The sequence below is a fragment of the Stenella coeruleoalba genome (genome assembly GCF_951394435.1).
Source record: "Stenella coeruleoalba genome assembly, chromosome: 11".
Lineage (NCBI taxonomy): Eukaryota > Metazoa > Chordata > Mammalia > Artiodactyla > Delphinidae > Stenella > Stenella coeruleoalba.
This window is the reverse complement of record NC_137157.1, coordinates 100296598-100311106: the sequence shown is the minus strand read 5'-3', so window position 1 is coordinate 100311106 and position 14509 is coordinate 100296598. Positions and strand designations below refer to the sequence as shown.

The window sequence follows — 14509 nt, the reverse complement described above, 5'->3', positions numbered from 1 at the left end:
CCCCAGATCAAGTGAATAAACATTTCTGCCATTGCAGGTCTAGGACGCCGCATTCTCACAGCACACTAAGGTTTAGGACCTGCTCATGGTTTGGAGGTCCTCATCTGGACACACAGGAGCTGGGGGTCTGACTGCCACACTCTCTGCTCAAACAGTCTACGGTTCTGAGCAGAAGCTTTTTTTTTTTTTGGTTTTTTTTTTGCTTTGCCGCACAAGCTTGTGGGATTTTAGTTCCCCGACCAGAGATCGAACCCTGGCCCCTGGCAGTGGAAGTGCAGCGTCCTAACCACTGGACCGCCGGGGAGGTCCCCAGAAGCTCAGTCATCTAGGGCAGCCTCCACATTCTCCACCCACTTCCCACTGTCTCACTGGCCACGTCACAGGCAGCTGCGAATTCACCAGGATCCCACAAGCGTGTGACAATAAGTCTAACTTCATCCCAACCCGTTTTGAAAATTAAATAATCCCGAGACCTGGTTGTCAGCGGCTGCAACAACCACGTGGGTGTTTGAACATACAATCTGCTCCACAGTTGGAAGGAAAACAGTGGGTATTCTCCCATTCCCGGGCCAGGACTCTGCAGGAATAAGCTCGGCGTGACAGGGGTGAGCCATCTCCCTTTGTGAACACGGGGCCACTTTTGGGGATTGTGGGCAAGTCACTCCCAACCAACTTTCTGAAGTGTCTGAGGATGAACTGGGTCTCAGCTCTTAAACACTTTGAGCACCTGATACAAGGTCACTCTCGGGGTCTGCGGACCCGTGATGTAGGCAAGGGCAATGAAGCCAGCCAGTGTTTCAAAACCCTGATGGTCACAGTTGATTTGGGTGACTGGTTGGTTTATTTGGTTAAATGCCAGCGATTGAAGCCAAGGACACGCTTTTGATCTTTTGTAGGCCAGGTGGTTTAAACACTTTCTCTCATGGACCATTCCTCTTGAAAATGTCGACCAATCTGAGTAACTGCACGAGGAACAGTTGCAGGGAACACAGCCTCACGTCGGACGTTCCTCGGTGTCGGGTCAGGAGGTTCTTCTTTAGGTACTAAAGACACAGCAGGATATGGGACCCTGGACATCCTCGGGCAGAATCTCATTTACACTGTTCTGCAGCATCATTTGCTCATTATAACCAAGTTAATCCCGTAATCCCATCACTTCCCCGGAAACAAACTTTTCTTACACAAAACTGGTGTCTTTTGTGGCTTCTGGCTCGCTGGACAGCCTGTCTCAGTGTCTCTCCCAGAAACCCCCGCCTTTTCTAGGGTGCCTGAGCTCTGCCTTATTCTCTCCTGTCCCAAAACTGAAGTTCTGGCCCCAAAACCGCACATGGCAACACGGAGGAGCCAGCAGAGGGCATCCCCAACGCCTGTGGTCACCAAGAGCCCAGGAAGACTGGTGGGAGGTACAATGCGGAAGATGGGAAGAGGAGGTAAATGTGAGGTTTAACCCTAACTCTCTGAATTCTGTTCAGAGCAGAGATGTTAACGGCCATCATTTAACTCTGTGTTGCCCTTGCGGAGAAGGCGTGCACGCACGCGTCACCTTATGAATTCTCATGATGTCCCCCTGTCCCTGCAACACCAGACTAGGGCTCTGAAACGTCTCCATTCTCTCGCCCTCTTCCGTGCGTGCACCGTGTAGCAGGGTTCCAAGGATCAGATCGAAAATAAAAGGACCCATGAAACATAACCGTGTGTCCAAGTAAGGAAAGAGACACTTCAGTGGAGGGTGTTTAATGTCAGAGGGAAACTACATCTGGGGCACAGGTGAAGAGCCCGCAACAGGCCGGCCGAGCATGGCCGCACCTGCCCCAGCTTCCCGCAACGGGGAGGGCCGGCAGAAGCATCAGAGCGTCCGCTCCCTGCGCGGGAGCACGGTGCCACCCGCCCTCGCCAGTCACCACCTGGCTTTCTGCAGCTCGGGCACAGAGTCCATGTCTTTCCTGACACATCAGGTCAAACGACCCCTCCCTCCTGGTGCAGGTGCCAGTGAATCGCAGAGGAAAAGTAATTCTCGCTGGAAAGGCAGGCCTCGGAGTCTGGGGAGGAGCTGTCCCTCTGTGGTCCCCAGAGACGGCGTGGGGCCTGTCCTCTTTCCTGTAACTGTGGATTCTGCAAGTACGCACACAGACGAAAGTGCAAGGAGGCACTGGGCCTCTCATGGAACCAGTCGGTGTTCTGGACGAGACCCAGAAGATTCCAGGCGTGAGGCTGGGTTCCCGTCACTCCACGGGGCCGCCTGGCCCAGAGGCCAGGGTCGCAGGGCAGTCACCCACCCAGCAAAGACTCCAGACATCACCAAGTTCCCCCTCCAAGCACCACCTCTGTCCTCAAGGCTGCGGTGGGTAGACAGGGAACATTCCCAAGTCCCTACCTCTTGAGAGCCCCCACCAGAGGCGGGGACAGAGCCCTTTTCCCACCCACTGGGATCAGAGAACCAGCAAAATCCAACCCTCCAAGATTTCCAGCGTCTCTTAAATAGGCTTTTCCTTCCGTTTTCTTCCTTCAATTATTTACCATCCATCCTTTTCTTTATACAAATATAAAATAGATTTATATAGATTTATATCCTATAGACTCTGTGCAGCAGCGCGGAGGAGCACAGGAGAGCGGCCCTGTCTACTTGCAGACGAACTGGTCCACGACCTGCGTGCACTTCTTGCAGCGGACGAAGCAGCACCAGTGGAACTTGCAGTGGCAGCGCTCGGTCTGCACGCTCTTGAACTGGTCGTAGCCGCGGCCGCAGCACATGAGCGCGCAGCCGTCCAGGCCCTCGGACGTCTTGTTGCACAGGCGGCCCTGCGTGCCCAGCGAGCCCGTGCTCTGGTCGCGCAGGCAGTAGTCCGGGCTGGGGTCCACGTAGACCAGGTCCTCGGGGGTGGGCTGCTTGAAGCGGCTGTTGACCAGCTCCAGCTTGCCCCGGCGGGTGATGCGCATGGCAGCTGCGCTATCGTACTTCTCCTTCAGCTGGTCCCCCACCTTGCGGAACTCCGCCAGCTGCAGCCAGCAGGTCTTGAGGCTGCAGGACCCCGAGACGCCGTGGCATTTGCAGGCCACGTCTGCCGTCTTATACACAGCCTGCGGGGAGAGGGGCAGGAGAGAGAAGGGGGTGAGAAGGAACATCCCTGACGGAAGATGCCCAGAGGCTGGCTAGGGCGAGTGCAGGAGAGGGCCGGCAGGGTGCGTGTGCGGAGGGCCGCTTTTGAAAGTGGATAAAAGCAACAGCACACAGAAAACTTCTGGGGAGGTGACGGCCGTGTCTGAGCCACTACCAGGATGGTACACGTGCCCTTTTTGTTACCCATTTATTATCACCTGAAATTTGTCACAAGAAATGTGTCATCGTTACCAGCAGGAAAAAAAAAAAAAAAGGCTATTTCTATCTTGATCAAAGTCTCAAACAAATAAAAACCAACAACATGAGTCTAGCTTTTACACGATGTGGAGCCCAGTCCAGAAAAAAGAATCAGCCGCACCGGGAGCCCGTAACAGAGACCGCTGGCACGGCCCTGGCTCGCCGAAAGCTATCCACAATCTTGTCAAGTCCCCTAAGAATTCAACGGTCCCTTTTTCTACATTAACAGTTGGTCACTAGCTCTACAGAGTCATCGGAGCCTCACCGTAAACCAGCACGTTGTGACAAGACACCCCCTGGGAGTGGCTGTGATGCAGGGGAGGGGCAGCCCCTCTGCGATGGGAGAGCAGACCGGTGGGTCCATCTCAGGGCGGATGTCTTGGAAAACAAATCCACCCAGAAGTCACTGAACCACAAAAATGGGAGGGGACCTGAACGTGGGCTACCCCAAATCCAAATGGAAAAGCAAGAGCAGACCAGAAAGCTGCTTACAAAGTGCCTTTCAGCGAAAGCATACGGATGCATTGTGTCAACTAGCCCTGGCAGCCGGCCCAGAAGTGCAGATGGCAGGATAAAGATGCAGGTCCGCTGCCCAACATTTTCTTCTGCCACAGCTATTGTCACCGACGCAGGCAGGACTCATTTGTCAAGGGTTTCTCTCGGCTTTCTTTTCAAGAGTCCCCAGATTGTGTCTTTATTCAGCACTGCGGCTGGGACCGCTGCAGGTGCAAGAGACAGCTTCAGCTGCATCAGCTCATATCACTCCTGTCCAAACTCTTCCTGATTTTTTTCTGGTACAGAACTATTCCCACTATTTTCGGGTGGAGAAACTGTCGCTCTACATGAGGCTCAATAAACTGTGCAAGGGCCACCCAGGAAGGGTTGCTCACCAAACTTGGGGCTTAAAAGCGGATTAGGGTGGAGAAGTCAGGCAGGCCCCTCCCCAAGGTTAAAGGCACCAGCACTTGGCTGGCAGCTCCAGGCCAAAGGCAGAAAGGAACTGACACCCCATTCCGACAGGGACTTCAAAGACAGGGCCCGCAATCGTCCTCTGGCGCAAATCCCCCGGGTCTGACCTGGAGCCTGACATTCCTTGGAAATGGTCCTCGGTTGAGAGAGGGATGTCAGGCAGCTGGTGCTGTTAGAAGAAGGAGGAAACATTAAGGGCCTAAAACTGTGTACCCGACACTGAGTGACTGGGGGTGAGGGGTGGATAAGCATCTCCACGGGGAGATTTGGGAGGGACAGGAATTTTAGTAAAACAAATCCGGAAGGGAGAGCGTCACTGACCCTCACTATTTAGACGTCCATTCTACCTTCTTCTAGGAAGAAAGACACCGTAGAGACGGTTATGTTTGTATTTTAAATATTTTACTGTTGCTAATATATAGATGCTCCTCTTGCAAGAGAAGGAGGTTGGTAATTTTGGCCCTTGCTGCGAACTGAAAAAGCAAGAGAATGTTTTAAAATTTTCTCTTAGGTCGACATCTCGCCCCCTGGCAGAGCCCCTTGCCTCTCTTCCGCATCTAACGGTGTGACGGAGCTCGGTCACTGGCAGGAATGTCACAAGGACGAGGCAGCTTTCATCTGGAAAATGCTCAGAGGCCCTTGAGTGGCAAGGCAGTATCAACCCACCGCCCCTGGCCTCAGTATTGTAAAACAGGGTCCCTAGAGGCTCTCAAAGGCCAAGAGAAATTTCTTGCAAAGTATGCCCGAGATTTCCTCTGTGGTCAAGATGTCAGATCCTAGATATCCTACCCTTTAAAAAGATCTGGTTGTAAAATATCGGTCTGGGGCATTTTCCATGCCGGCCGCCTTCCTTCCTGAGGAAGGTTCTGTGTAGGTGTCAGGAGGCGGGAGGTGATCGATGGCGAGGGCTGCTCCTTGGAGGGGGGATAAGACATAGAGAGGGACAGAGACTCCCCACCTGGAGCAGATGGATGCCGGGGAGAGATAAAGGGCTGTGCAGAGGTGAGGAGACTGCAGGGGGCAGACAGACGAAGCGGGGAGGGGGTAGGAGAGGCGATGGAAGGCGCAGCCGAGATAAGGGCTGGAAAAAGCAAACAAACAATTAAGGGTGAAGCAATGAGGAGCCAGCAGAAGTGGGGCCGGATGAGGACGAGCGGCTGGGCACCTCCGCATCTGCCCTGGGGCCCCAGGCACGGCTCCGAGCAGAGACAGGAAAGCCTTCCTGAATTTGACCTCTTGCTAGGAGGCCACGGGGACTTTTCCCTGCACTGTCACGTGCAGAGGTCCCAGGGCAGCCCGCTCCTCAGGAGCTGGAGTCAGCAAAGTCTAACACCTCAGCCACGTCCGCAGGTCTCCACTGCGCTTCAGACGCAGAGACTGCCAGCCACGGGGGATGGGAAAGACTGTGGGAGTACGTGGTGTTTGAACTGGGACCTCGAAAAATGGGTAGAATTGGGGCATTCAGGAGATAAAGTGAAGACCCTAACCTTTTTTTTTTTAAATCAGTCTCTCACGGTTAGACTCCCAAAGACTGGCAAACAGAGAGGAAGTCGTGGGAGACTGAGGCAGCTCCACAGATGCCCTCAGAGCAGAAGAGTTCTGGTCTCTCCACCAGGATTTATAGCACAATAGCCACGGATCAGAGCGACGGCCCGAACTCCCGACACGCCGCAGCTGAACACCCATATCTGGCTAAACAGAACTAGCCTCTGGACGTGGGCTCTGCAAGGAAGATGCTGGGCAACGGCCAATTCTAATTTTGACTGGATGTCACGCTAGTGATGGCGCTAGGTTTACACACGGGTACCGTGCTCTGCCAGCACCACAGGATGCTAAGTCATAGGAAAGCATTTCCAATCCCCTTTGTTTGCTATGTGCTCCTATGAAACGAGTTAATTTTTTAAGAAATTACTATATTAACACTTTTTAGAAGTCTATCCATATCTTGTTACTGAGTCACCAATGAACCAACATTAAATTTCTGAATTTACTTCTCCAGAAACTGCTGTTCCTGTTTTGTCGTTGGCTCATTGGCCTCACTAAGTACCTTGCTGGGCCCCGAGCCCGGGCTTGACGCAGACCTGAGTGTGGACAGCTCTCCCAGAGAGAGGTCTGTGTGGTTTCCTGAGAGGTCCGTGGCCCCGGCCCTTCGCCAGGAGGGCCTCCCGCCACCCAGCGCTCGGGCCTCAGACCTCTGTCCAGGGAGATCTGGACGCACATCCACGGTGGACGCCTGAAGAGTGGAAGACAGCCTCTGGCTGAGCGAGGCCTCCAGTCGGTAGCAGAGGCAGACCCCGTCGGGGCAGACCCTGCTCAGGAGAGAGGAGCAGGCCACGTGCTCAGACACGGGGGCTTCCCGAGCAGGTGCCGGCAGATGAGGCCCGAGCTCTCCAGCACCCGTGCAGGAAGCCCAGAGCCCTGGCCCAGGTGTGCTCTGCACAAACGATAAGCCCAGCTCTCCCCAAACCTACGTTTTAGTCTCCACTGCAATGGAGGCTCAGAAGACCCTCGCCTCTTACATGAGGTTGATGAGACTGGGCCTTCAAAGGATGGGTGCCGTCCACAGCTCCACTTAAGTTAAAGCACCCAGGTGTGTTTGCCGTCAGTACCGAAGTGCTTTCGGACTGGGTCTCGGGATACGCATGACGGCAGCCCTGAAAAGTCAGCTCTGCTTTACCTGAGCCTCTGACAAACCAGAAACCCTAGGCGAGGTCTGCTGGCCTAAACCTCCAATCATCCTAGCTGTTCACACGACACAGGAGGGGCGGTCAAGACGAGAGGTGTCCGGGGTTCTGGTGGTGAGACCGCATCTAAGTCCTACAGGCACGGATGTCCAGTGGAGAAACAGATAAGGCTAAACGAGTGGCAACTGCGTGTGTCTTGTGGGAAATGGAGCCTTTGGAAGTCAAGGATGAGTTCCACAGTGTGGGAATCTAGGTCAGCCTCGTAAGAATCTCTGTGGTCAGACTCAACCCCTTCCTGGACCAGCTGCCATCGCACAGCAGAGCCCAGGAACAGCCGATGGTCTAGTTGTCTGCGGGGGTGGGGTCCTTCATCTGGGTGTGTGTGGGGGCGGGGCCCTCCGTCTAGGTGTGTGTGGCAGGGTCCCCTGTCCAGGTGTGTGTGTGGGCGGGGCCCCCTGTCCAGGTGTGTGTGGGGGCGGGGTCCCCTGTCCAGGTGTGTGTGTGGGGGGCCCTCCGTCCAGGTGTGTGTGGCAGGGTCCCCTGTCCAGGTGTGTGTGTGTGTGGGGCCCTCCGTCCAGGTGTGTGTGTGGCAGGGCCCCCTGTCCAGGGGTGTGTGTGGGCGGGGCCCCCTGTCCAGGTGTGTGTGGTTGGGGCCCTCCGTCCACGTGTGTGTGTGGCAGGGCCCCCTGTCCAGGTGTGCATGTGGGTGGGGCCCCCTGTCCAGGTGTGCGTGGGGCGGGGTCGCTTACCCTCCGGCCGGCCTCGTTGTTCTGCAGGTTCATGAGCACGCGGCCCTGCTCCTCCGAGCCCTTGGCGAAGTTCTTCTCGCGCTCGCGGGCGTCCACGAACTCCTTGGCGAAGCGGTAGCCGTAGTCCACGTTGTCGCCGCAGCCGCCCCACAGCCAGTCCCGGGGCAGGTCCTTGGGCCGCGCGGCCCGGCTGCAGCCGCACGTGGACAGCTCCCCCTCGCGGCAGGCACGGCTGATGGCGTTGACCACCCCGGCCGCGCTCACGGCGTAGGTGAAGGCCGTCTCCCGGCTCCCTGCGGGTGGACAGGAGATGGGTGAGGCCCCCGCCCCCTGCCGCCCCGCCAGCCCGCACCCCGGGAGCGGGCACCTCTCCCTGCCGAGGCCCCCGGGGTGAGAAAGCGCCCTGGACCAGGAACCGAAGTTGACTCGTCTGCCCGTGAGCCCCTTCAGCCCCGGCCTGCACCTCATCCCCTCCGGAGAGGTCGCCCCGGCTGTGCCTTCCTAGGATCCCGGCCAGAGTGGACGGGAGGGGGGCCATGGAGGCACTGGTGGACCAGGTGGGACAGTCGGAACGAGACTGGGCACCAATCATGGGACCCACAGTGCAGCTCTATCCTGGCAAACACCTCTCCTTCACAGGTCTGTTTCTCCCCCTCCACGAGTCACACATCTGTCTTTTTACGCCTGCATTATCTAGCTGGACAGTGGCCGAGACCAGGAGTAGAAATGAACTAGGATGACAGAATCCAGAATCCTCTGGGCCGTTTCCCTCTGTCCCCCGAGGTCCACACTGCCTCCCACCCCGACAGCACTGGGGGACCACCTCCACGGTCACTCAGCACGGTCTTTCCAAACGTCCAGATCATTTCCCGTAAAAAATCCAAACTGTGCGGGCTTCTCTGGTGGCGCAGTAGTTGAGAATCTGCCTTCCAATGCAGGGGACATGGGTTTGAGCCCTGGTCTGGGAGGATCCCACATGACGCAGAGCAGCTGGGCCTGTGAGCCACAACTGCCGAGCCTGCGCGTCTGGAGCCTGTGCTCCGCAACAAGAGAGGCCGCGATAGTGAGAGGCCCGTGCACTGCGATGAAGAGTGGCTCCCACTTGCCACAACTAGAGAAAGCCCTCGCACAGAAACAAAGACCCAATACAGCAAAATCAATTAATTAATTAAAAAAACTCCTATCCCCAACATCTTTAAAAAAAAAAAAAAAATCCAGGGCTTCCCTGGTGGCACAGTGGTTGGGAGTCCGCCTGCCGATGCAGGGGACGCGGGTTCGTGCCCCGGTCTGGGAAGATCCCACATGCTGCGGAGCGGCTGGGCCCGTGAGCCATGGCCGCTGAGCCTGCGCGTCCGGAGCCTGTGCTCCGCAACGGGAGAGGCCACAACAGTGAGAGGCCCGCATACAGCAAAAAAAAAAAAAAAAAATCCAAACTGTACTTTATTGCTGTAGTGAACCACTTAAGAACCCATATGATGGATGTTCTACTTCAATAAAAACGTTGATAAAAAAATAATACTCAGCCACCAGGGACATGCAAGTCAAAATCACGAGACATCACTTCACACCCACGAGGACGGCTATAATCAAAAAGGCAGGGCTTCCCTGGTGGCGCAGTGGTTGAGAGTCCGCCTGCCGATGCAGGGGACACGGGTTCCTGCCCCGGTCCGGGAAGATCCCACATGCCGCAGAGCGGCTGGGCCCGTGAGCCATGGCCGCTGGGTCTGTGCGTCCGGGGCCTGTGCTCCGCAGCGGGAGGGGCCACAGTGGTGAGAGGCCCGCGTACCGCCAAAAAAAAAAAAAAAAAAAAATGCTGAATTGTACCACACATGAATTACATTCAGTAAAGCTGTTATGAGAAACGATAAATAATACTCGTATGGACTCAGGTATGGAGGGAGGGGAGGCATTCTTAGCAGGGAACTGAGATTCAGTCGTGATCTCAGCGATTAAACCAGGCAGGATCTTCTGCTCCCCACGCGCCCCCTCTTCTGAGCCTCCAAGGTCAGGGGTAGCCGTCCCACGATCCTGTCTTGGCAGGTGGTGAGGAAGGCAGTCTGCAGTCACTGCACCTGGCCCTACTTCTGGATGGTCTAGGCACAACACAGTGAAGTTTGCAACCAGAACAGACAGGGCAAGTCAGTTTTTCTCCAGTAACCAGGGGTCAGGAGAAGCACCAGGGAAAACCAGGTGACGTGGGAAGCGTCACCTGGTTTGATTCAGCCCTCGGGACTGATGTGTGAGCCAGTGTGAACCACAGCCAGAGACAGGATCTGTGGGTCTAGGGAGTTAGACTATGCGAGCTCCCAGGACGGTAAGATGGCCAAGGGGTCTTAGGGAGGAGGGACTGGGCACTCCTTTGAAGGAGTCATGCCTGAGAAGTCTCCCTAAAACAGTTCCTCAACTCCCAACCTGGCATCCAGGGACAAGGAGGAGAGTCTGAAGCCGGGCCCAGATCTACACTCCATCCGCTGTGAGCATCGCTTTTACAACACGCCTTGGAGAATCGGGTTGGGTTCCCAAGGCCACCCACTCCATCTTTTTAAAATGACTCTCATCACCAGAATGTTCTTTCTCTGAGCAAGCTGAAAGATGCCTCCCTATAACTTCCCTTTTCTGGAGCTAATCCCTCTTCCATTTGACAGCCCTTCAGGATTTGAAAACAACGAATATGCCTTTTATGTTTTCTCTTTTCCAAGCTACATATGTCTGATTTCTTCCACCACCGTTCTTTAGCAAACACGCTTTGCAGAGCTGAGTCACCCCTCTCAGAATTGCCTTTTAAAATAACGTTCCTGCAGCTGAGCGTAATCCTGCAGACGTCAGGGCTCTGAGGGTCCAGCCCACCATGTAGTTGGATCCCGGTCTGTCCCGGTGAATCCCCTCGGGATCCCCCGTGGTCACTCTGTCTCCTTTGGTTGGGGGCATCATTCGGCCCTGAGCGCAGGCAGCTCTGCCTTCCTGGGGCAGCACGTGGGCCTCAGGGAAGCCTAAGGACAGACTTCGTGCTGCTCTCAGCAGCAGAGAACCGGGGGCGTCTCTATATGTGAAACAATACAGAGAGGATAAAGGCTGAGAAACCAGCAGCCAGGGAGCTCCTGAGAGGTCGCGAATCTTCCCGGGACACAGAGACAGCAGGACAACATCACGTCCTCTGTTCCACAGCTGCCCAGCTACCCGCAGGAGCCTCCCGCCTCCGTGGCCTCCCTGGCCTCCAGGCAAGAGGCCTGGTGCCCTCCAGGCCGCTCTGCTGCCCTCTGGTGGTGGACGCTTGCAGTGGCTCAGAGGAAGGCGTCTCAGAAGCCACCCGCCAGACACAGGGAGAGGACTCGCCAGAGTGCCTGGGCCCAGCGGGAGGCGGGAGCACAGCTTCCCAGGCAGCAGAAGCCTGCAGGGAAGCTGCAAAAGGGGACGGTGAGAATAAGGCAAACAGAGGGGTTCCATTTGTAGCAGAGTAGGGCAGAGACTGGTAGCGTCTGCTTTCACTGGTCACTCCACCACGCAGAACTGCACCCCACGGAGTTTCTGTTCCCGACACGCCTCCTTCCCTAAAGCAAAGCCCCACTTTCGGGCCTTCACGCGACAAAATTACGTGAAAAGGATCTGGCCAACGTCAGGCATTCACTAGGTCCCAAAGAAATATTAGTTCCCTGACAGTGATGAGGGGATGCCTCTCTCTACACCTGGGCCATCCTAGTTTCCTCACCTGAAACCCAGCAGGCAGGGAGGAGAGTGGCTAACCAAGACTCTCACCGGGAAGAAGGGACAGGCACTAAGCGTATTTGATCAACTATGAATGAATCCCATTTGACCCCCAGGCCTATTGTTTCGGGAAAGTTGCCCAGCAGGACTGTTACAGGAACTCATGAGAATTCCTTTCAAGGGCCTTGAGTTGATGCTGAAGGAAGAAGAGAGAAGCAAGGTTCAAAGTGTAATCTCCCTGGACCTCACTTCTCAATGTGGGGCAGGGAGGGAGGGGAAGGGAGTCAGGAGAGGGAGGGGCCTTCGCAAAAGCGCAGAATCCCTAACTCCCCTGGTCCCGGCCTGCTGGAAACCGCAGCCTCAGGGAACTGCAGAATGTTGCCTTCGGGGGGGGGGGGGCGGGGGGGAGCTGTTCGGGGAGAGTGTGAGCCGGGACGTGGTGCTCTAACACCTTCCTTTTATGGCCCTGGGGATAAGAACCAGTAGAATAGGGCCGGATTTCTCAATTTCTTGCCAGGGAGGGGAGGATTGCATTTCAAAAGGACCTAAAACAATTAGACCCCAGATCACACCTCCATCTAACCAATAGGGCAGCCGAAGAATCCTCGGCCAGGCGTGGGAGAGGGGACAGGACGGGAACCCAGGCGGGGGCGGCCCTCTCCTCTTCCTCCTTCAGTCTGCCCCTCCCCGCCCTCACTTTCACACACATCCCCTTTCAAATGAAAAAGCCGGGACTGGATCTGGGTTGGCTTAATGACAGCCATCGCCAATTTGTCCCAAAGTTTCTCTCTCTCTCAGTGTCCAAGTGGAAGAGGCAAAACTCTCCAGACACTCAGCTCTCTGCCCACAGCTCTCGAGGAGGCCCTGCAGCTGAGACAGGGGTCAGTCGTGGTGGACGGGCTTCCCGATCCGCTCTAACTCAGCTTAAACCCCCGCCCCCTGCCCAGAGGGAGCGCCTCTAGGCTCCCTGCTCGGGGCAGGGCGGGAAGCAGAGGGCCAGCTGAGCCCGGGGGCTGGGCGCCGGCACGCCAGCCGAGACCACCCCCTCGCACGCCGGTCCGCCGTGGAGCCCTGGCTCCCGGCCGGGAAGCACGGCTGCTCCAGCCCCACGCCCCGCTCACCGATCTGCATGACTCTCCCGAAGACGGAGGCGTCGTCCACGGTGCTGCAGTTCCACCGCCGCTGCCGGAACTGGTGCTGGCACTCCCTGATGCCCGTCCTGGCCCCCTCGCCTATGTAGGCCATGTGCTCCTGGTACAGCTGGCACAGCTTCCGCTGGCCGGCGGAGAGCCCGGGGAGCTGGCTGCACACGGGCTGCGCCCCGATGATGAACACCTCAGGCCTCTGCACCGGGTTCATAGCCAAAGACCTGCAGCAAGAAGGCCGGGAGTGAGCGCGGCCCCGGGGCAGCAGCAGGCCTCGCACCTGACCCCCTCCCAGGGGAGGCCCTGAGCCAGGGGCTTGGGAAGGAAAGTCACCCAAAACCGAGTTCCTGCCTTCAAAGGGAAACTGAGGCACGAACGCAGGCGACGTGTGAGACGTCGAATGCCCGAGACCACCTTGGGCGTCTGGATCCACAGTGACCAGACAGGGAGGAGTGCTCCGAGCTGGGAGAGGGCTTCGGGGGGACGACCGGAGTGGCCGCCGGGTGGGCGTGCTGTGCGTGAGGCCGCTTCTCCGCAGGAGGCGCGGCCAGGCCACTGTGGCCCAAGTGCAGGATGTGTGCGGAAAGCAGCCCATTCCTTTCAAGAGAACTCCCCTTAGGCCTTTAAAATCGAAACCAATTTACATACATGGCCATATCTTCTAAAAGTCTGCACTTCCTTCTCTGCCACACGGCCCCCGACCCTGCCCTGTAGGGCTCTCCCGCTCATCTAGCAGATATAATAAGGTGCTAAGTCAGAGGGGAAGGCTGTGGTTTTGCCATCTGAGCAAAAATGAGAGCAGAGCACAGACCATGCCAAACAGGGGACGGGGGGCATGCCTGCCATTCCCCTGTCCACCTGGCAGTGACAGTAATCTTAACAACACAAAAGGAAGCCACACATGCTCCCGCAAAGCCCTCATCAGGTCTTCAGACTTAGAAACTGGGACTCCTACTCTCCTTGCCCTCACCAGCAGGAAAGAAAAATCAATATCCGTATTGATCCGAGAGCAACAAAAGAGCTGTTTCTAACCCAGGGAGACGGAGGAGGTCCAGGGAAAGGGGACTGTGGACAGGATCAGAGAAAAAGCCAAATGAACTAATCCTTTCTCCTCAGGGAGCCTTTACATAACGCTGGGGGCTCGAGAGAGAAAGAGCTGTGCCCGTTCTCCTGGGGTTGCTGAAAAGGGAACGGCCCCTTCGCCCCTCTTCTATGGCCCAGGGGGCCAGGCTGGGAGGGCTGCAGCCCGCACTCACCACCAGGAGCTGGCCGCGGCCCGAAGCGGGGCCCAGCAGGCGAACAGCGCAGCGGCAGCAGCGAGCAGGGCAGGCGGGCTGGGCATGGTCCGCCCGCGCCCCCCGCAGGGCCCGGGGAAGACCCCGGGGGCCGACGGCTTCCGAGACGGGCTCCCTGGAGAGAAGAGGCCAAAGGGAGCAGTCAGTGTGCGACGCAGACCAGGGGCACCGGGCGGGCCTGCTTCCCGGGGAAGGGCCATCTCTCCCCAGCCTCCCGTCCCACCCTCCCCTTCTCACCCTGGGGGTCGCTCCAGCCTGGGGAGCCCTGCTCGGGACCTGCTGCTTAAGGAAACAGGGGACTGAGAGACCAGGAAAGGGAGGAAAGCAAGGCATTTCCAGCGCAGAGCCGCTCCGGGCGGCATTTAGGGAGATGCTGCGGCTGCTACTATGCAGGCCTGCCCTCCTTCCAGAACATCCAAGGAGACAGCACCATCCCTCGGCTCCTCCCAGGGGTGTCTCTGTTGCGTGCAGCTAAAAACACCTGCGAGTTGGTTACCTACAGCCAAGCAGGAGCCTTCGTTCTCAGGCTGCACCCTTCTCCCGCTAAACGCGGTTTCCAAATCCCAGCCCGAGCCCACCGGGACAGACAGTAGGAGAAGGGAGGGACTTT

General features: G+C 57.0%; 1 protein-coding gene across 1 annotated transcript in view; it reads right to left on the bottom strand.

Moving 5' to 3' along the window:
- Nucleotides 1-1559: 1559 nt before the first annotated feature.
- Nucleotides 1560-14509, bottom strand: part of WNT5B (Wnt family member 5B) — an 89636-nt gene continuing 76686 nt past the window's right edge. Inside the window, exons 2-5 of the mRNA XM_079937021.1 lie at nucleotides 13861-14014; nucleotides 12581-12828; nucleotides 7758-8050; nucleotides 1560-3078 (exon numbers count right to left, since the gene is read on the bottom strand). Coding sequence (XP_079793147.1) covers nucleotides 2620-3078; nucleotides 7758-8050; nucleotides 12581-12828; nucleotides 13861-13946 — 1086 coding nt within the window. The 5' untranslated portion in view covers nucleotides 13947-14014 and the 3' untranslated portion in view covers nucleotides 1560-2619. The remainder of the gene's footprint in view (nucleotides 3079-7757; nucleotides 8051-12580; nucleotides 12829-13860; nucleotides 14015-14509) is intronic.